Source organism: Lissotriton helveticus, chromosome 1_2, assembly GCF_964261635.1.
Source record: "Lissotriton helveticus chromosome 1_2, aLisHel1.1, whole genome shotgun sequence".
In the NCBI taxonomy this organism is placed as follows: domain Eukaryota; kingdom Metazoa; phylum Chordata; class Amphibia; order Caudata; family Salamandridae; genus Lissotriton; species Lissotriton helveticus.
The window spans coordinates 427,988,637-428,003,917 of NC_136058.1; the positions used below are offsets into that span (position 1 = coordinate 427,988,637).

Below are 15,281 nucleotides of genomic sequence, written 5' to 3' on the forward strand. Positions count from 1 at the left end.
CCTTCAGCAGACCTAGAGCAGCTGAAGATTTCCTGACTGATGCCCCTGCTCTCGTTTCCGGCCAAAGTCTTCGAGAGGTCGATCAAGAGGCAGCTGAACAGACACCTGGAGCACAACTACCTACTGAACTCCTCCCAGTTAGCCTTCCGAGCCAATCAAAGCACAGAGCAAGCCATAGATGACATCAGAGCCCTCCTGGACCTCAGTGAGACAGCAGCCCTCATCTTCCTTGACCTCTCAGCTGCCTTCAACATGGTCTCCCACCAAATCCTGATCGACAAGCTCTATCACATCGGAATCCAAGAAAATGCCCTCAAATGGATCACCTCTTACCTCCCTAGAAAACCTCAATCAGACTCCCACCCTTCTCCTGAACCCAAGGACATCATCTGCAGCACCTCACAAGGATCCTCTGTTAAGCCCCTTTCTCCTACACTTACATGTCACCCCTAGCCAACATTGTCAGGTCGCACGGGCTGAAAGTCATCTACACATAATAGACCCACCTCACTACCTCCAGAGACAACTTTCATAGGTGCACGGCCAACATCACCGACCGGGTGAAGCACAACTGCCTAAAACTGAACATGGACAAGACAGAAGTCCTCATCTTCAGTAACCATGCATCTCCTTGAAGCAACGCATGGTGGTCAGCAGAACCTGGCTTCTTCCCCTCCCCTACCGACCATCCCTGCGATTCCAGCATTGTCCTGGACAACAAGCTCTCTATGAAGAAGCAAATCAACATCATCTCCGCCATCTCAAATTCTTTTTTTTTTAATTGTTTGATTAATTAAAATCATTACAATACCCCCCTGGAGTAGATTAAAAGTTACTTAACAAAAATCATTACAATCCCGTTTTAAAATTCACCTGGCTTAACACAATACCATGGTTCATGTACTTCAATACAAAATGATTAACAACAAAATTCATTTATAAGAATTCCTACTTTAACGGCGTTCTCCTGACACAAAACCAGTATAGCTCTAGGACTATATTCCAATGTAGTCCTTCCTCGGCTCCTGGCCAGAGCATAGAAAAATGGGCAGTAAAATAGGCAGCATAAGACAGCTAAGATTTAACCTCAGAACGTCAGGATTCACATTGTACGAACCCCTTAGGGAGAACAATGATATTAGTAAGACCCCATTATTCAATGGTGATTTCCCAACCTGTCCTTTTATTTTGGCCAATGGCAGCTCATGGGAGTTCTGCTTTTACAAAGTTGCATGGGTCTACTTGTTGTACATGTTCTCCATCAGCTTGCTGTAAAAGTCTTCTAACCTTTGCCATGAATTTAGCCCCCCGGCAAGCGAGGATGATGGATGTGCCCTCCAGCCATCCTATCACCGCTTGTCTGCTTGAACGGATATTCAGATCCTGGAAGATGTGTTTTAGGTACTGTCTCCTCTAGACCAGAACTGCTGGACAGGCACATAATATGTGAGTTAGAGATTCTTGTTTGAAGCCGCATAATCGACACGTCTCTGATTGAAAGGTCTTTTTCCAAGATGGATACAGGTCATTTGAGACGTGCAAGCCTAATCGAAAGTTTATAAAGCCCTTTTTTAGCTGTAAGCCAAAGTGTGCAGATAAGTATGCTTGAGGCTTTAAACATCTGTAGGAATTAATGACTGTCCACCCGTGCCCCGCGCTTGATGATCGCCTTTTTGTCAGCCAACAGGGACTTCTTTTTTGCTGCGATATTTGCTGCTTTGCCGAAGGTTGCTATTTCTTCCCTGTTTTCCCAAACTGTTTCTAGTTCCAACTCAGACAAAGATGTTCACAAAAAGCTTCCCCAGGAGTTTGGAGTTTCAAGGTTCAACTGGTCCTTAATTTCATCCCAGCATAATCTATTCAGGGTACCTGGGTTTGAGTAGCGAAATTTATGACAGAGTTTAATGAAACCGCTCATTCCCCGGAATTTCTGGTGGTGAAGGTCGAATTCCATTCTGACCTGGGAAGGGGAGGCAGACCTTGGCAGGTCAAAGACGGCTTTATGATCTCCGCCATCTGTTTCCTCGCAATGCGCATGCGCCGCAAGATCTTTGGATGGCTCCCTGCCAGATACCTGCAGTCTGCCTCCCTCTTCCTAGCTTAAACTCCGAGAGTCTAAAGCTCCTGGCACGGAGGCCGCGGTTACTCCCACCTGGCTGCAAAGACCTGGAATGAACTCCCCCCTGCACCTGAGATCTGCCTCATCACTGAATCTGGCTGTTCAACTGATCGGCCCCTCCGGACAACAACTCCTCACCCAGCGCCTTGAGAACCTCACTGATGATTTGCCGCGCTTAACACCCATTGATTGATTGAGTCTGTAGATTCTTATAGATTTTTCTCAGTGGAGACTTGCTGATGCGGCTTCAACTCTCCCTTGTCAATAATTGCCTTGCTAAATTCAGTGCGGTCTTCAGGGTTGACTTTTGATGCAGAGTTAGCTCTCCATTGATGCATGCATGGTCACGTTCAACACATTTATAGAGCTTCTCTCCTGTGTGAACATTCTGATATATTACATTATGTTTTGTAATCAATCCGTTGTCACATTCTATTCATTAATAAGGTTTCGCCCTGGTGTGGATTTGTTTATGCTGCATTAGCGTATTCTTCCTGTGGAAGACTTTATTAAACTCTGTACATACATTGGATTTCTTGCCAAGTAGATTTTCGGGTTTGTCGCTTAAGTTTTCCATTTATAATGAATGCATTGTAGTATTCAGTACATACATATGTTTTCTCCTCTGTGTTAACTTGCTGATCTTGTATTACATTTTGCTTTGTAATAAATCCCTAGTTACATTCTATAAAGTCATGTGGTTTCTGCCCAGTGTGGATGCTGATATTGCTTTAACTCTCCCTTTATAATAAATACCATGTCACATGCAGTGCAGTTGAATGGTCACCCTCCATTTGGAATAAATGCGATGTCACATTTTGTACAATTATATGGTTTCTTTCATGTGTGAACATTCTGATGTATTTTTAAACTTTGCTTTGTAATAACTGCTAAGTCATATTCAGAACAGCCATATCATTTCTCACCAGTGTGGAATTTCTGATGTAGTATTTATCTTTGCCTAGTAATACATATCTTGTTGCATTATGTAGATTCATAGGGTTTCTCTCCTACGTGGACTATCTGATGTTGCATAAGATGCTACTTTCTAATAAATGCCTTCTCACATTCAGTGCAGTTGAATGTTCTCTCTCCGGTGGAGATTTTCTAATGTTGGTTAAGCTTTCCATTGATTAAAAATGATTTGTCACATTCTGTACATTGGTATGGTTTCTCCTCAGTTTGGACCTTTTGATTTTGCTTTAGCTGTCGATTTGTTATACATGCTTTTCCACATTCTGTGCATTGATAGGGTTTCTACCCAGTGTGGAATTTCTGATGTTCCATTAGACGTGACTTTCTAATGAATGCTTTGTCACATTCTGCACATTGATATGGTTTCTCCCCAGTGTGGATTTTCTGATGTCGCGTTAGCCCTCCATTTCTTATAAATGCTTTATCACACTCTGTACATTGATATGGTTTCTCCCCAGTGTGGACTCTCTCATGTTGTTTTAGCTGTATAATTCTTATAAATGCTTTGTCACACTCTGTACATTGATATGGTTTCTCCCCAGTGTGGACTTTCTGATGTACCATTAGATGTAACTTTCTAAGGAATGCTTTGTCACACTCTGTACATTGATATGGTTTCTCCCCAGTGTGGACTTTCTGATGTACCATTAGATGTGACTTTCTAATGAATGCTTTGTCACACTCTGTACATTGATATGGTTTCTCCCCAGTGTGGACTTTCTGATGTTCCTTTAGATGTGACTTTCTAATGAATGCTTTGTCACACTCTGTACATTGATGTGGTTTCTCCCCAGAGTGGCTTTTCTGATGTTGCTTTAGCTCTCCATTTGTTTTAAATGATTTGTCACATTCTGTACATTGATATGGTTCCTCCCCAGTGTGGCTTTTCTGATGTCGCTTTAGATCTCCATTTGTTTTAAATGCCTTATCACATTCTGTACATTTATATGGTTTCTCCCCAGTGTGGATTATGTGATGTTGTTTTAGATCTTTATTTGTTATAAATGATTTGTCACATTCTGTACATTTATATGGTCTCTCCCCAGTGTGGATTTTCTGATGTCGCTTTAGCTCTCCATTTATTATAAATGCTTTGTCACATTCTCTACATTTATATGGTTTCTCCCCAGTGTGGATTTTCAGATGTCGCTTTAGATCTCCATTTGTTACAAATGCTTTGTCACATTCTGTACATTTATATGGTCTCTCCCCAGTGTGGATTTTCTGATGTTGCTTTAGCTCTCCATTTGTTATAAATGCTTTGTCACATTCTGTACATTTATATGGTTTCTCCCCAGTGTGGATTTTCTGATGTCGCTTTAGCTGTCCAATTGTTATAAATGCTTTGTCACATTCTGTATATTTATATGGTTTCTCCTCTACGTGGACACTCTGATGCTGCATTATGGCTTTCACAGCAAAGAAAACTTTTCCACAGTCAGTCGATCAATATGGTTCTTCTCCAGTATGACTTTCTGATGTTGCACTTGCTTTCTCTACGTAATAAATGAGTTGTCACTTTCTAGATATTCATACGGTTTCTCTTCTGTGTGTTCTTTCTGATCCAGGTTAGCTCTTCCTTCGTAGTGAGACCTTATCAGACTTGCTTCAGTATGTCAGTGTGTTATTTTGTCAATGTTTATCAGGTGATCCCTAAGAGCCAAGTACAGACCACATTGGGCAGTTTGGATTTTCTGCTGTAGAAAGACTTTGGCGAGGCATTAGCCTTCAATGGAAGAAATGTTAAGGTGCACTGTTTTTACATCACCTCCTACACAACTGATGTTTAATTACTTCACTTTTTTTGTTCATTACTGCATTTATTTCACCTGTTGGAAAAAAAAACACTGGATAAGCTTAAATGGTGGGTCCATCACGAAATTCTGTTGGCATTTAATGAGACATTTAATTCATCACATAGACAAGTGTGCTGAAGAAATTCTAGATTACGCTTTCAATGTAAAGATGCCATAGGCAGAGCAAGAGAATACGATCCTTCCTTGACGCCCTCCTATCGCGGAGTGTGGACTCAAGGAGAAACCAAGGCTCCAGTTGAGTATTTTGTGTAGCACCACAATTCTTCTGACAGCGGGTCTGTCTAGATCCATAAGTGTCAGATTTGATGTGGCCAGAGACTCATCACTTACGTCCAAATGGGCCTTATATGTGAGGGAAACTTCAAAGAGCGGTTTTGAAGTACACCAGTATCGCTTTCAATCCCAGCACTCACTCCAGACTACCAAAGGGAGTAACCATTCCTTTGTATGTGGTCAGTCTACTACCCTGTGAAGTGTAAGAGTTGTCCCCTTTCTCCCATCTGCCCAGAAAGACCCATCGGGATGCAGATGGGTGCTAAATCACACCCAACCCTTGCAGTGTCTGTGGCTCTCTAGAAGGAATACACAAAGGGGTCGGTCACCTAGCCCAGACGTGTACTAGAGACAGGGTGTAAGACACAAAGAGCAGTACAAGCAGACAAAAGTCCACTTTCTAAAAGTAGCTTTTCTAAAATAGTAATGTTAAATCCGACTTTACCAGTAAGGAAAATGCTACTTACCAGTATGCATCTGTTCTTGGCATGTAGAGCTGCAGAGTTGTACACTTAGCATTAGATCGCCACCTGGTGGTGGGCTCGGATGATTGCATGTTGTTGTCATCTTGTTAGAAGTCTTTGTAGTCACGAGATAGGTGACTCCTTCCTTGGACGATAGTGACTATGGGCATTGGCTCCATCCTTAGATTGTTTTTCGCCATGATGGGAAATGATGGAGTTAGTAGAAGTAAAGAAAAAAGATGTCCATGCGTGTGCATCTAAGTAAGATAAAACTGGAACAGATACAGGTCCCGGAAAGGCGGGAGGGCGTGTACAACTCTGCAGCTCTACATGCCAAGAACAGATGCATACTGGTAAGTAGCATTTTCTGTCCGAGGCATATGAGCTGCAGATTGTACACTTAGCATCGATTGTGCAGCACTGTCCCCCCTAGCGGTGGTCACCTGTATCTGTTGCAGTAGTTTGTAAGAGAGTTTTAAGGACAGCTTGGCCTACTGCAGCTTGCTGCTTGGCTTGCACATCAACACAGTAGTCTTAGTGAAGGTGTGTGTTGTAGACCATGTTGCAGCCTTGCATATGTCCTCTAGGGGGAAGTTTCCTAAGAAAGCCATAGAGGCTCCTAGTTTGCGTGTTGAGTGCGCTCTAGGAGGAACTGTTAATGTACGTTTTGCGTTTTGATAGCATATTTGTATACATTTTACAATCCACCTGGCAATCCCACCTTTAGAGATTGGGTTGCCTTTATAAGGTGGAAAGAAAGACACAAATAGTTGTTTTGTTTTTCGAAAAGACTAGTCCTATCTATATAGTAGAGAAGAACTCTTTAAACATCTCATGTGTGTGGAGCCCTTTCTGCTACAGAGTTTGGGTTTTGGAAAACACAGGTAATTCTACAGATTGGTTTAAATGAAAAGGAGTTCTGACATTTGGAAGGAATTTTGGATTAGTTCTTAAACCACTTTGTTACGATGTAGTTGTAAAAATGGTTCTTGTATTGTAAATGCTTGTATTTCACTTACTCTTCTAAGAGAGGTGATAGCAATAAGAAAAGCTGTTTTCCACGTGAGGAATTGCAGTTCACATTTATGTAAAGGCTCAAAAGGGGGTCCCATGAGTCTTGTAAGAACAACGTTTAGGTTCCATACTGGAGAAGGTGGCAAACTGGGAGGGATGATTCTTTTTAATCCTTCCATAATGCTTTAATTGCAGGCACTCTGAAAAGAGACAGATGTTGTCTGTTTTGTAAATATGCTGCAATTGCTGCAAGGTGTAGGCATATGGATGAATATACTAAGTTACACCTTTGTAAATGTAAAAGGTAACAAATAATATTCTGGATGGAGACATCCAAGGGATCAATGTGGTTATTGTTGAATAAATTGCGAATCTCTTCTCTAGGAGAGTGGGGTCTGCAATCCTATGGTCACCCCAGATTTTTGCTTTTTGCTTCACTGGTTTACGACTTTCCCTGGCTGTGGGCCTGCTAATCAGACCCACAGCCTAGCTGTTCTCTCTCTAAATTGACAACCATGTACCTTAGGTGCATTTACCAATTGGTACTGGGCCACCTTATCAGTCCCTGTACAGTATACCTTAGGTATCCAGGGCATAAGTGTACCCAGGGCCTACTAGGGGCTGAAGCATGTATTATGCCACCCCTGGCTGGCCAACTAAACAGACACAACTGGCTGCACGACAGCTGGGGCAAGGTGGTGTAATCACCCTTTGCTTTAGATATAGTTACCTATAACTAAACCTAAAATGGACACATATATTCCTATCAGTCACTCCTATGGAAGGCCTTATCAATCCTGAAGGCAGAGTGCTTGGAATTATGTGAGATGGTGCTCTGGCATGAGCTGAGCCCGTTTGCAGCTTGCAGAAACAAGTCCTAATAGCTGTTCCATGATAACGCTATACCATATACTCTTAAGTGCATTATAATCCTCGCGGTTAAATGCCAACTCTGGTATAACATTATCAAGACATGTCGAGTGAGGTGTCATACGATTTGGAATACTACCCCCTCGCCAATTCTGGCGACGGGGGTAGCATTTTTATTTTTATTTTTATTTTTTTATTTTTTTTATATGCTTATAAAGCGCCAGAATAGACCCCCGAAGGGGTATCTCCACGCTATTGCTGCAAAAGGAGTATTATATTATATAGCGGTGTGTCCAATGGTGATGTTTTGGGCAAGAAAGGCTATTGGTTAATGGGAAACAAGTGTGTTTTTAGGGTTTTCCAAAAGATCAGGTGACTGGTAAGAGATCTTAGTTTGGGGGGCAAAGAGTTCCAGAGTACTGGTCCAGCATATGCCAGCGCACGGCCACCTTGCCTGGTCTTCTTTACTCTGGGTACCTGCAGAAGCTGCTGGTTACTGGAGCGCAAAGAGCGCTCAGGGATATAGGGCTGGAAAATTTCCGTCAGATATTTGGGGCCCTCCCCTATCATGCTCTTGTGAATAGTACATAGAGTTTTAAACTGGACTCGTTTCCTCACTGGGAGCCAGTGGAGTCTGGCCAGTAGGGGACAGGAGGGAGTCCTTGGTGGAGCGTTCAGGACAATCCTTGCTGCTGTATTTTGGATTACCTGCAGTTTCTTAAGTTGTTCCTCATTTGCTCCAAGGAGCAAACCGTTGCAGTAATCCACCCTGCTGATGACAAGAGCCTGTACAAGCATTTTCCTATGATGGTCCGGCAAGTAGGGGAAGACTCGTCTTAACATCCCAATAGCCCGAAAACAGGTACCGGCAACCTGATTTACATGATCTTTAAAAGTGAGTTGCTGATCAAGTAACACTCCCAGGTTCCTAACCGTGCTCTTGGGAATGGGGAAGGGCCTAGTTCTTGGGGCCACCAGTCAGATGACCAGTGTGTTGCCGCTTGGCCAAACAACATGACCTCGGTTTTCCCTACGTTACACTGCAGACAGTTTGATGACATCCATTCTACAATGGCTCTCATACCATCTGCAAAAGATCTTATTATTGCAGGTGTAAGATTTTTGAAGGGAGAAAGGAGTTGGGTGTCGTCAGCATACGACACCGGGGTGAACCCGAAAGACCTTGCTAAGTTGGCTAGGGGGGCCACATACACGTTGAAAAGTGTGGGGCTTAAACAAGAGCCTTGTGGCACTCCCTTATTGAGCTCCCTGTGAATGGATTTGTGGGAGCCCAGCCTAACTTCCTGGGATCGGCCAGACAAAAAGCTCTCCACCCACTCCAGAGCCCCTCCTTCCACGCCTACCTCCCTTAGGCAGTTGAGAAGCACCATGTGAGACACCGTATCAAAAGCGGCGGAAAGGTCCAACAGCACCAGAATCATAGAGCTACCATCATCCAGTGCCATCTTGATGTTGTTGGTCACTGTTTGAAGGGCTGATTCTGTGCTGTGGTTAGGCCTGAACCCAGATTGTGAATAGTCCAGGCCTTCCGTCGCTTCAAGATGTTGGGAAAGATAGGTGTTCACGTGCCTCTCCGCGATCTTGCCTAAATAGGGTAGGAGAGAGATAGGTCGTAAGTTGGAGAGGTCTGTCCATGGGGATGATGCTTTTTTTCTTATCGGGTTCACCACTGCCTTTTTCCAGTCTGCTGGGACCTGGCCTTTCATAAGGGAGGTATTGATCACTTCCAATATGTGGGGTCCCAGAAGAGAGACCATAGGGCCAACCATTTTGGCAGGAATGAGGTCATTAGGGGACCCTGATTTAATATGGCTGCAGAGGGAGAGGAGCTCTGTATTGTCAATCGGAGGAAAGGATATCAGAGGGGGTTTTTTATATATTGCCGGGATCTGAGGAGGACAATTGTTAGTCTTGTTAGTGACATTATTAGCTGCTACTATTCTTTCGTGGATAATATTTATTTTATCCTCAAAGAATAGAGAGACTTTATCGCATAAATCCTGCGAGAAGTCATCGGAGCTCTCACACGCAGTTGGTTTGATAAAATTCTTCAGAATATTGAAGAGCTCCTTGGAGCAATTGCCCGCTTCTACTATCTGTTGTGATAGGTGTTGTTTCCTAGCTAACTTTATGTTTTTATAATACTCTGATTGGGCATCTAGGAAAGCTGCTCGGCTATTCTCGGTTTTCCTTTTCCTCCATGCCTTCTCAGCTCGTCTGCATTTTTGTTTTCCTGCTCTCAACTCATTGGTATACCAGCTTTCTTGCTTAGACGCAGGATACTGCTTGTGCCGTTTAAGAGGAGCTAAGATGTCAATGGCTTGCTTGATGGAGTCATTGAGCTTAGCTATGGCCATATCTGCTGTGTCTGTTTCCTGAAAATCAGGACTTATCCAAACTTCCTGGACTTTGTTGGCAGTAACTTTGTGCCATTGTTGTCGCCAGGTGGGGGGGAGAGGAGCAATTTTAGCAGGTCTTGTTGGAGTTAGTAATAAAAATTCTAACATAGAGTGATCTGTCCATGATATTTCTTTTGCCGGAGAGCAGATTACTTTGGCACAGTTGCAGAAAAGTAGATCAAGCATGTGTCCTCCTTTATGAGTGGATCCATGGTTTTGTAGTTCTAGACCCAAATTCGAGAGGTCTGTGATCAGAGCTGTGGATTCAGACAGTGTTGGGCGATCTACGTGCGTGTTAAAATCACCTAAAAGAAGAAAATCTTCTTTAGATTTAAGATGAGGGGCTAAGATTTCTTGGAGGGTGAGTGCAAAATTGGGGTTTGGTCCCGGGGGCCGGTAAACCAAAGCACCTTTCCAAGTAATGTGGTTGGTTAAAAAGATTTTAAAAATCATAATCTCTAACTGTGAGTATAAATGTTGTTCTGTAATAGTGATTTTTATGTGGTCCTTATATATAATTGCCAGGCCACCTCCTGTTTTAATTTCTCTATCCAGATGTTTGATCTTATACCCGGATGGAATCCCCATTGCTATGGCTGTGATTGGATGGGGTTTTAACCATGTTTCAACAAGAAAACAAATATCCGGCTGAGTAGAGTAAATTAAATCCCAAACCTGATGTTGATGCTTGGGTAATGATCGCACATTTAGAAGGAAACTCTTCAAGCCCTGTGGGAGGGTATTACGGTCGGAAAGAAGAATGCTATTTTTAGACCCTTCTAGAGGGACACGACATGTATGTAACTGAGAACCCCGGTTAAAGTTAACTCGAGCCTTGGCATCACAAAATGGATGCTGCCACCACAGACACAAGTCTGACCTCCTGCTGCTGGGAGTCCTTCCAGCGAGGGCGGCTTGGACAAAGGGTTTCCTGCCTTGGGAGGTGCTCGCACCACCCCAGACAGGATTTTGTGTATTGGGTAGGGTAGGCTTGAAAGGAATGAGACATGCCCGGGGCACACAAGGTGTCCTGTGCATACACCGGTTCCAACCAGTTGCTGGGGCATCCCTGCCCCAGCTCTGGCGGGAAGCCGGACAAAGGATAGGGGGTGTAGCCAACCCCCTTCCTGGTCCCACCCAGGGGAGGGACCTAGTCAGTAGTGCAGCCCCCTTTAGCAGGATAAAGGTAGGAGCTGGTCCCATTCCAAATCAGATTATCCTGAACTATTAAACAAGAAGAAACTCTGGCCCTTCGACGTTCTGCTCCACAGAAGACTGAAGAATCTCCCTTGTGGACAAGGAGTGTCCACCCTGCACAAGCAGGCACCATCAAGTGTCCAGCGGCTTCCCTTTGTCGTCTTCCCTCGAGGATCCAGACTTCAGAGCCCGACGAGACCCGGATTCCCAGACCTCTCCGACCTCAACCCACATCTGCAGCAAAGCTGAGACCCGTGGGTGCGACGAGACACGTGGGACCGGCCATCTTGGAAGAAACTGCACTTCGCTTCCAGCATGACTCCCAAGGTAAACTCGACCAAGTGCTTTGGGGACTGAGAAGCCCCAACCCCGAGCAGCCCCTGCACCAAAGATCAGCCCTCCAGCATCCACGAGATCTGCGTGGGGCCCTTCTGCTTGGTTCCTGCTCGACGCGTTTTCTGGTCACTTGCCGGCTGGCTAGTGGCCTCCTAGATGACGAACTTTGAAATCTTTGCTGCTGGTCTGGTTGCTCCATACTGGCCCTTGCTCCCTTCCAAAAGAGGGGCACCCCGGACTCTCCTAATCCGCACCAGACGCTTTCTTCACTCACCGCGTGGGTTGCCTTTGCCAAGGCCTGTTGACACCGATTCCGGATCCAACACCGCCGACAGCGAGAGTCTGCGTGGGGACAGCTCGTGCCTCCATCCTGGTCGTCGAAGACACCTCCTGGTCCCCGTGGCTGCAGAGTCAAGCGTCCACCCTTCACCTGATCGCGACGACGACATCTGGTTCCTTCCTGGTTCCACTCCAGTCACTGGCTAGTGACTGTGAACATTGTCCCCTCTGCTTTCAGGTCTCCTTCTTCAACAATCCACCCTTGGATTGCACCGGACATCTTCCTCCTGGTCGCCTGCAGCATCTTTTCTTTCAGGCTCCATAGACTTCAACGCAAGAACCCGACACGACTTCGCACCTATGCACCCGCAGCCCGTGGGTGAGGTAACGAGAGCATTTCGGTGCTCAAGGGTAGTTTAACTGTCCAAGTGTCCAGTTCCACAGTCGTTTTTGTCCTACCTAGTCAGGATTGTCCGTACTCACATTTTTCTTGAACTGTACTGTCCAGAGACGTTGTTACGCATCTCGCATGTGAGTTCACACTCTGCAAACGCGTTCCGTGGGCCTCCTATTACCTACCTAGTGTTAGTGTAGCGTGGTCCCAACGATCCTATAGCCTCTGGACAGCTCCATTCGAACTATCGACTTTCACATTCCACTTACTTAGTATATGGTTTGTCGTGCCCCTAGGGCACCATTGTAATTTTGTGCAACTTTAAGTATTTTTCGTAAGAGATTGTCATGTGCTTAGCCCTCTGACCTCATAAAGAGTTCAGAGGTGTTTGTTATTAGTAAATATATCGTTTATTTTCATAACAACCTGTGTGGTGTCCTTTCATCTGGTATTCAAGGGGTTATATTGTGGTAAAACAGCTGGCTTCACATGCCAAAAGAGTTTAGCCTAAGACTGCTTTGTCCATGCTACCATTAGGATAGCTGGTCTATAAGGTTGACTTACAACCAATCACCATAAGGGTTGTTTGGACTGATACAAGGTGATCACTAGAACTAGTGAGCATCATATATCAGGCCAACTTCTCACATTGGTGTGCAGCGGTTGGGATTTGAGCTTACTGTTGTTTTTACCACGTATAATCTTGAAATATCATTTGAAAGATCAGATAAGGTACTATAGGTACATATAACAAGCTTAGAAATACTCTGAGTTCTACTGAACCAGCTGTTGTATTAGAAAGGGCCTAGCACACCCTGACTACAACTCTTAGCAAGGGATCAGTAGGAAAACCCATAGTGTAGGTAAGTGCATCACTTGCACCACACTAGAAAGCATGTCTACCCATGGAGAGTCTTCAGAGACTCCCCTAGTGGTTAGTGACCCTCCACAGGTTCTTTCCAGATATGCAGCTCTCAGTTTCCAGGAGATGAGACAATTGTGTACCTCCAGGAAATTGAAACGGGGTTCTAACCCTACCACTCCTTTTCTGTTAGGTCTCTTAGAGACATATGATGCCAGAAAGGCTGCTAATCCAGACCTCTCTAATCCAGATAGGAGCATGCCCCCCTTAGAAGGTACACTTGGTGATCCAGACCTCCCTGAAACAGAGAATGTAGAGGAGGAGGAGGAAGAAGAGGACACCTCTGGGGATGAGGCAGACAAAGGTCCGGAGTTAGTCAGCAGACTTACAAGGGCCAACTTAGACCTACGTAGGGAAGGATCTGCGGGACCCCCAGTACTGACCCTGAGCAGGCCTAACTTTGGAGTTAGGAGAGATAGATCTCATTCTAGGGACTCCAATAGATCTGTGCACTCTCATGCATCTGCTCAGAGGAGAATGACTTCCCCTCTGGGGAGAGAGCATGAAGCAAGGATGAGACAGGCTAATCTGAGGATCCAGAGGGAAGAACTTGCCCTTGCCAAAGAGAAGCTTGCCTTTGCTAGAGAGCAACAGTTGAGTGGGGTAGTCCCCACTGGTGGCAGCAATATCCCTAAGGATAAAGACAGGAGTTTTGATAATAGACACCTGAGTAAAGTAGTGCCCCCCTATAAGACAGGGGATGACATCCACAAGTGGATGACTGCTTTGGAGAGGGCCTGCAAAGTACAGCAGGTACCCCAGAGTCAGTGGGCAGCTATATTGTGGCTCTCCTTTGAAGGTAAAGGTAGAGACAAGCTCCTCACTGTTAGAGATGAGGATGCTAATGATTACCAAGTCTTGAAACTTGCACTGATTGATGGGTTTGGCTTAACCACTGAACAATACAGGTTAATGTTCAGTGATACCCAGAAAACTCAGGCTCAAGATTGGACTGACTTTGTGGATTGTGCCACTAAGGCTCTGGAGGGCTGGTTACTGGGAAGTAAAGTTACTGATTACACAGGATTGTATAATCTAATTATGAGAGAGCAAATCTTAAATAATTGTCAGAACCAGTTGCTGCATCAGCACTTGATTGACTCAGATCTGACCTCTCCCCAAGAATTGGGAAAGAAGGCAGACAGATGGGTCAGGACAAGGGTCAAGCAGCAGAACCAGAACCAGGGTGGTGGCCAGAAGAAAGCAGACCAGAAGAGTAATGAGAATAAGCAAAATGACCAGAAGTCTTCAATAGGGCCCCAACAACCTAAGGAGGGTGGGTCCCAAAATTCCCAAAAGAAGAAGAATGATGGTCCTAAGAAACCATGGTGCCAATACTGTAAAAGTAAGACTCACTGGTTTAGTGAGTGCACCAAGAAAGGCCAAACTCCTACCACTACTGTCCTTAAGACACCTGCACCCCCTAGTATAGTTAGTAGTGGTAGTGTACCTCCCAAGGCTATAGTTGGGTTAACCCTGGGAACTGAGGTGGGTTCTGACTTAGTTAGAATTCCTACTCAGGCAGTTCTTGTTTGTACTTGGGACATGGATATGACCCCTACTGTAAGTCCTAGTACTCTGGGCAAATACAGACAAACGCCTTTAATCAATGGAAAGATGGCTCAGGCCTACAGGGACACATGTGCCAGTGTTACTATGGTGACACCAACATTTGTGAACCCTGACCAGATCATGCTAGGTTCAGACTACCTAGTGACCAATGCTAGCAATGTCACTACCAATCACAGTATGGCAGTTGTTAATTTCTCCGGGGGAGGGGTAACTGACCTCAAAAGGGTTGTAGTTAGTTCAGACCTCCCAGTAGATTGTCTTTTGGGCAATGATTTGGAATCCTCACTGTGGTCAGATGTGGAGTACAGGACTCATGTAGAAATGCTAGGTCTCTCCTCACATGTCCTTGCTGAGACTAGGTCACAGGCCAGGAAATGCCCAGCTGAACTAGTGCTGGATCCTGGAAGAATGGACCAGACACTACCCAAGAGAAAGAGCAGTAGGGGTAAGGTTGACCCTTCCCCCCTGCCTCAGGTTGAGGATCAGCCCTCTCAGGAGGCTGACCCCAAGACCCCAGAAGGAACTGTCCTAGAAGAGCTTGAACCTGAACAGGTTGAGTTTCTTGGGACAGGGGACCTTCCAGGGCAGACTTGAGGCAGGCACAGTTAGACTGTTCCTCTCTTGAACCC

General features: G+C 45.0%; 1 protein-coding gene across 1 annotated transcript; it reads right to left on the bottom strand.

The window, feature by feature from the left end:
- Positions 1-1,163: 1,163 nt before the first annotated feature.
- Positions 1,164-4,879, bottom strand: LOC144807634 (uncharacterized). Its single transcript, XM_078673253.1, has one exon. It carries the CDS (start codon positions 4,496-4,498, stop codon positions 3,377-3,379), a length of 1,122 nt encoding a protein of 373 aa, XP_078529379.1. The 5' UTR covers positions 4,499-4,879; the 3' UTR covers positions 1,164-3,376.
- Positions 4,880-15,281: the final 10,402 nt, after the last annotated feature.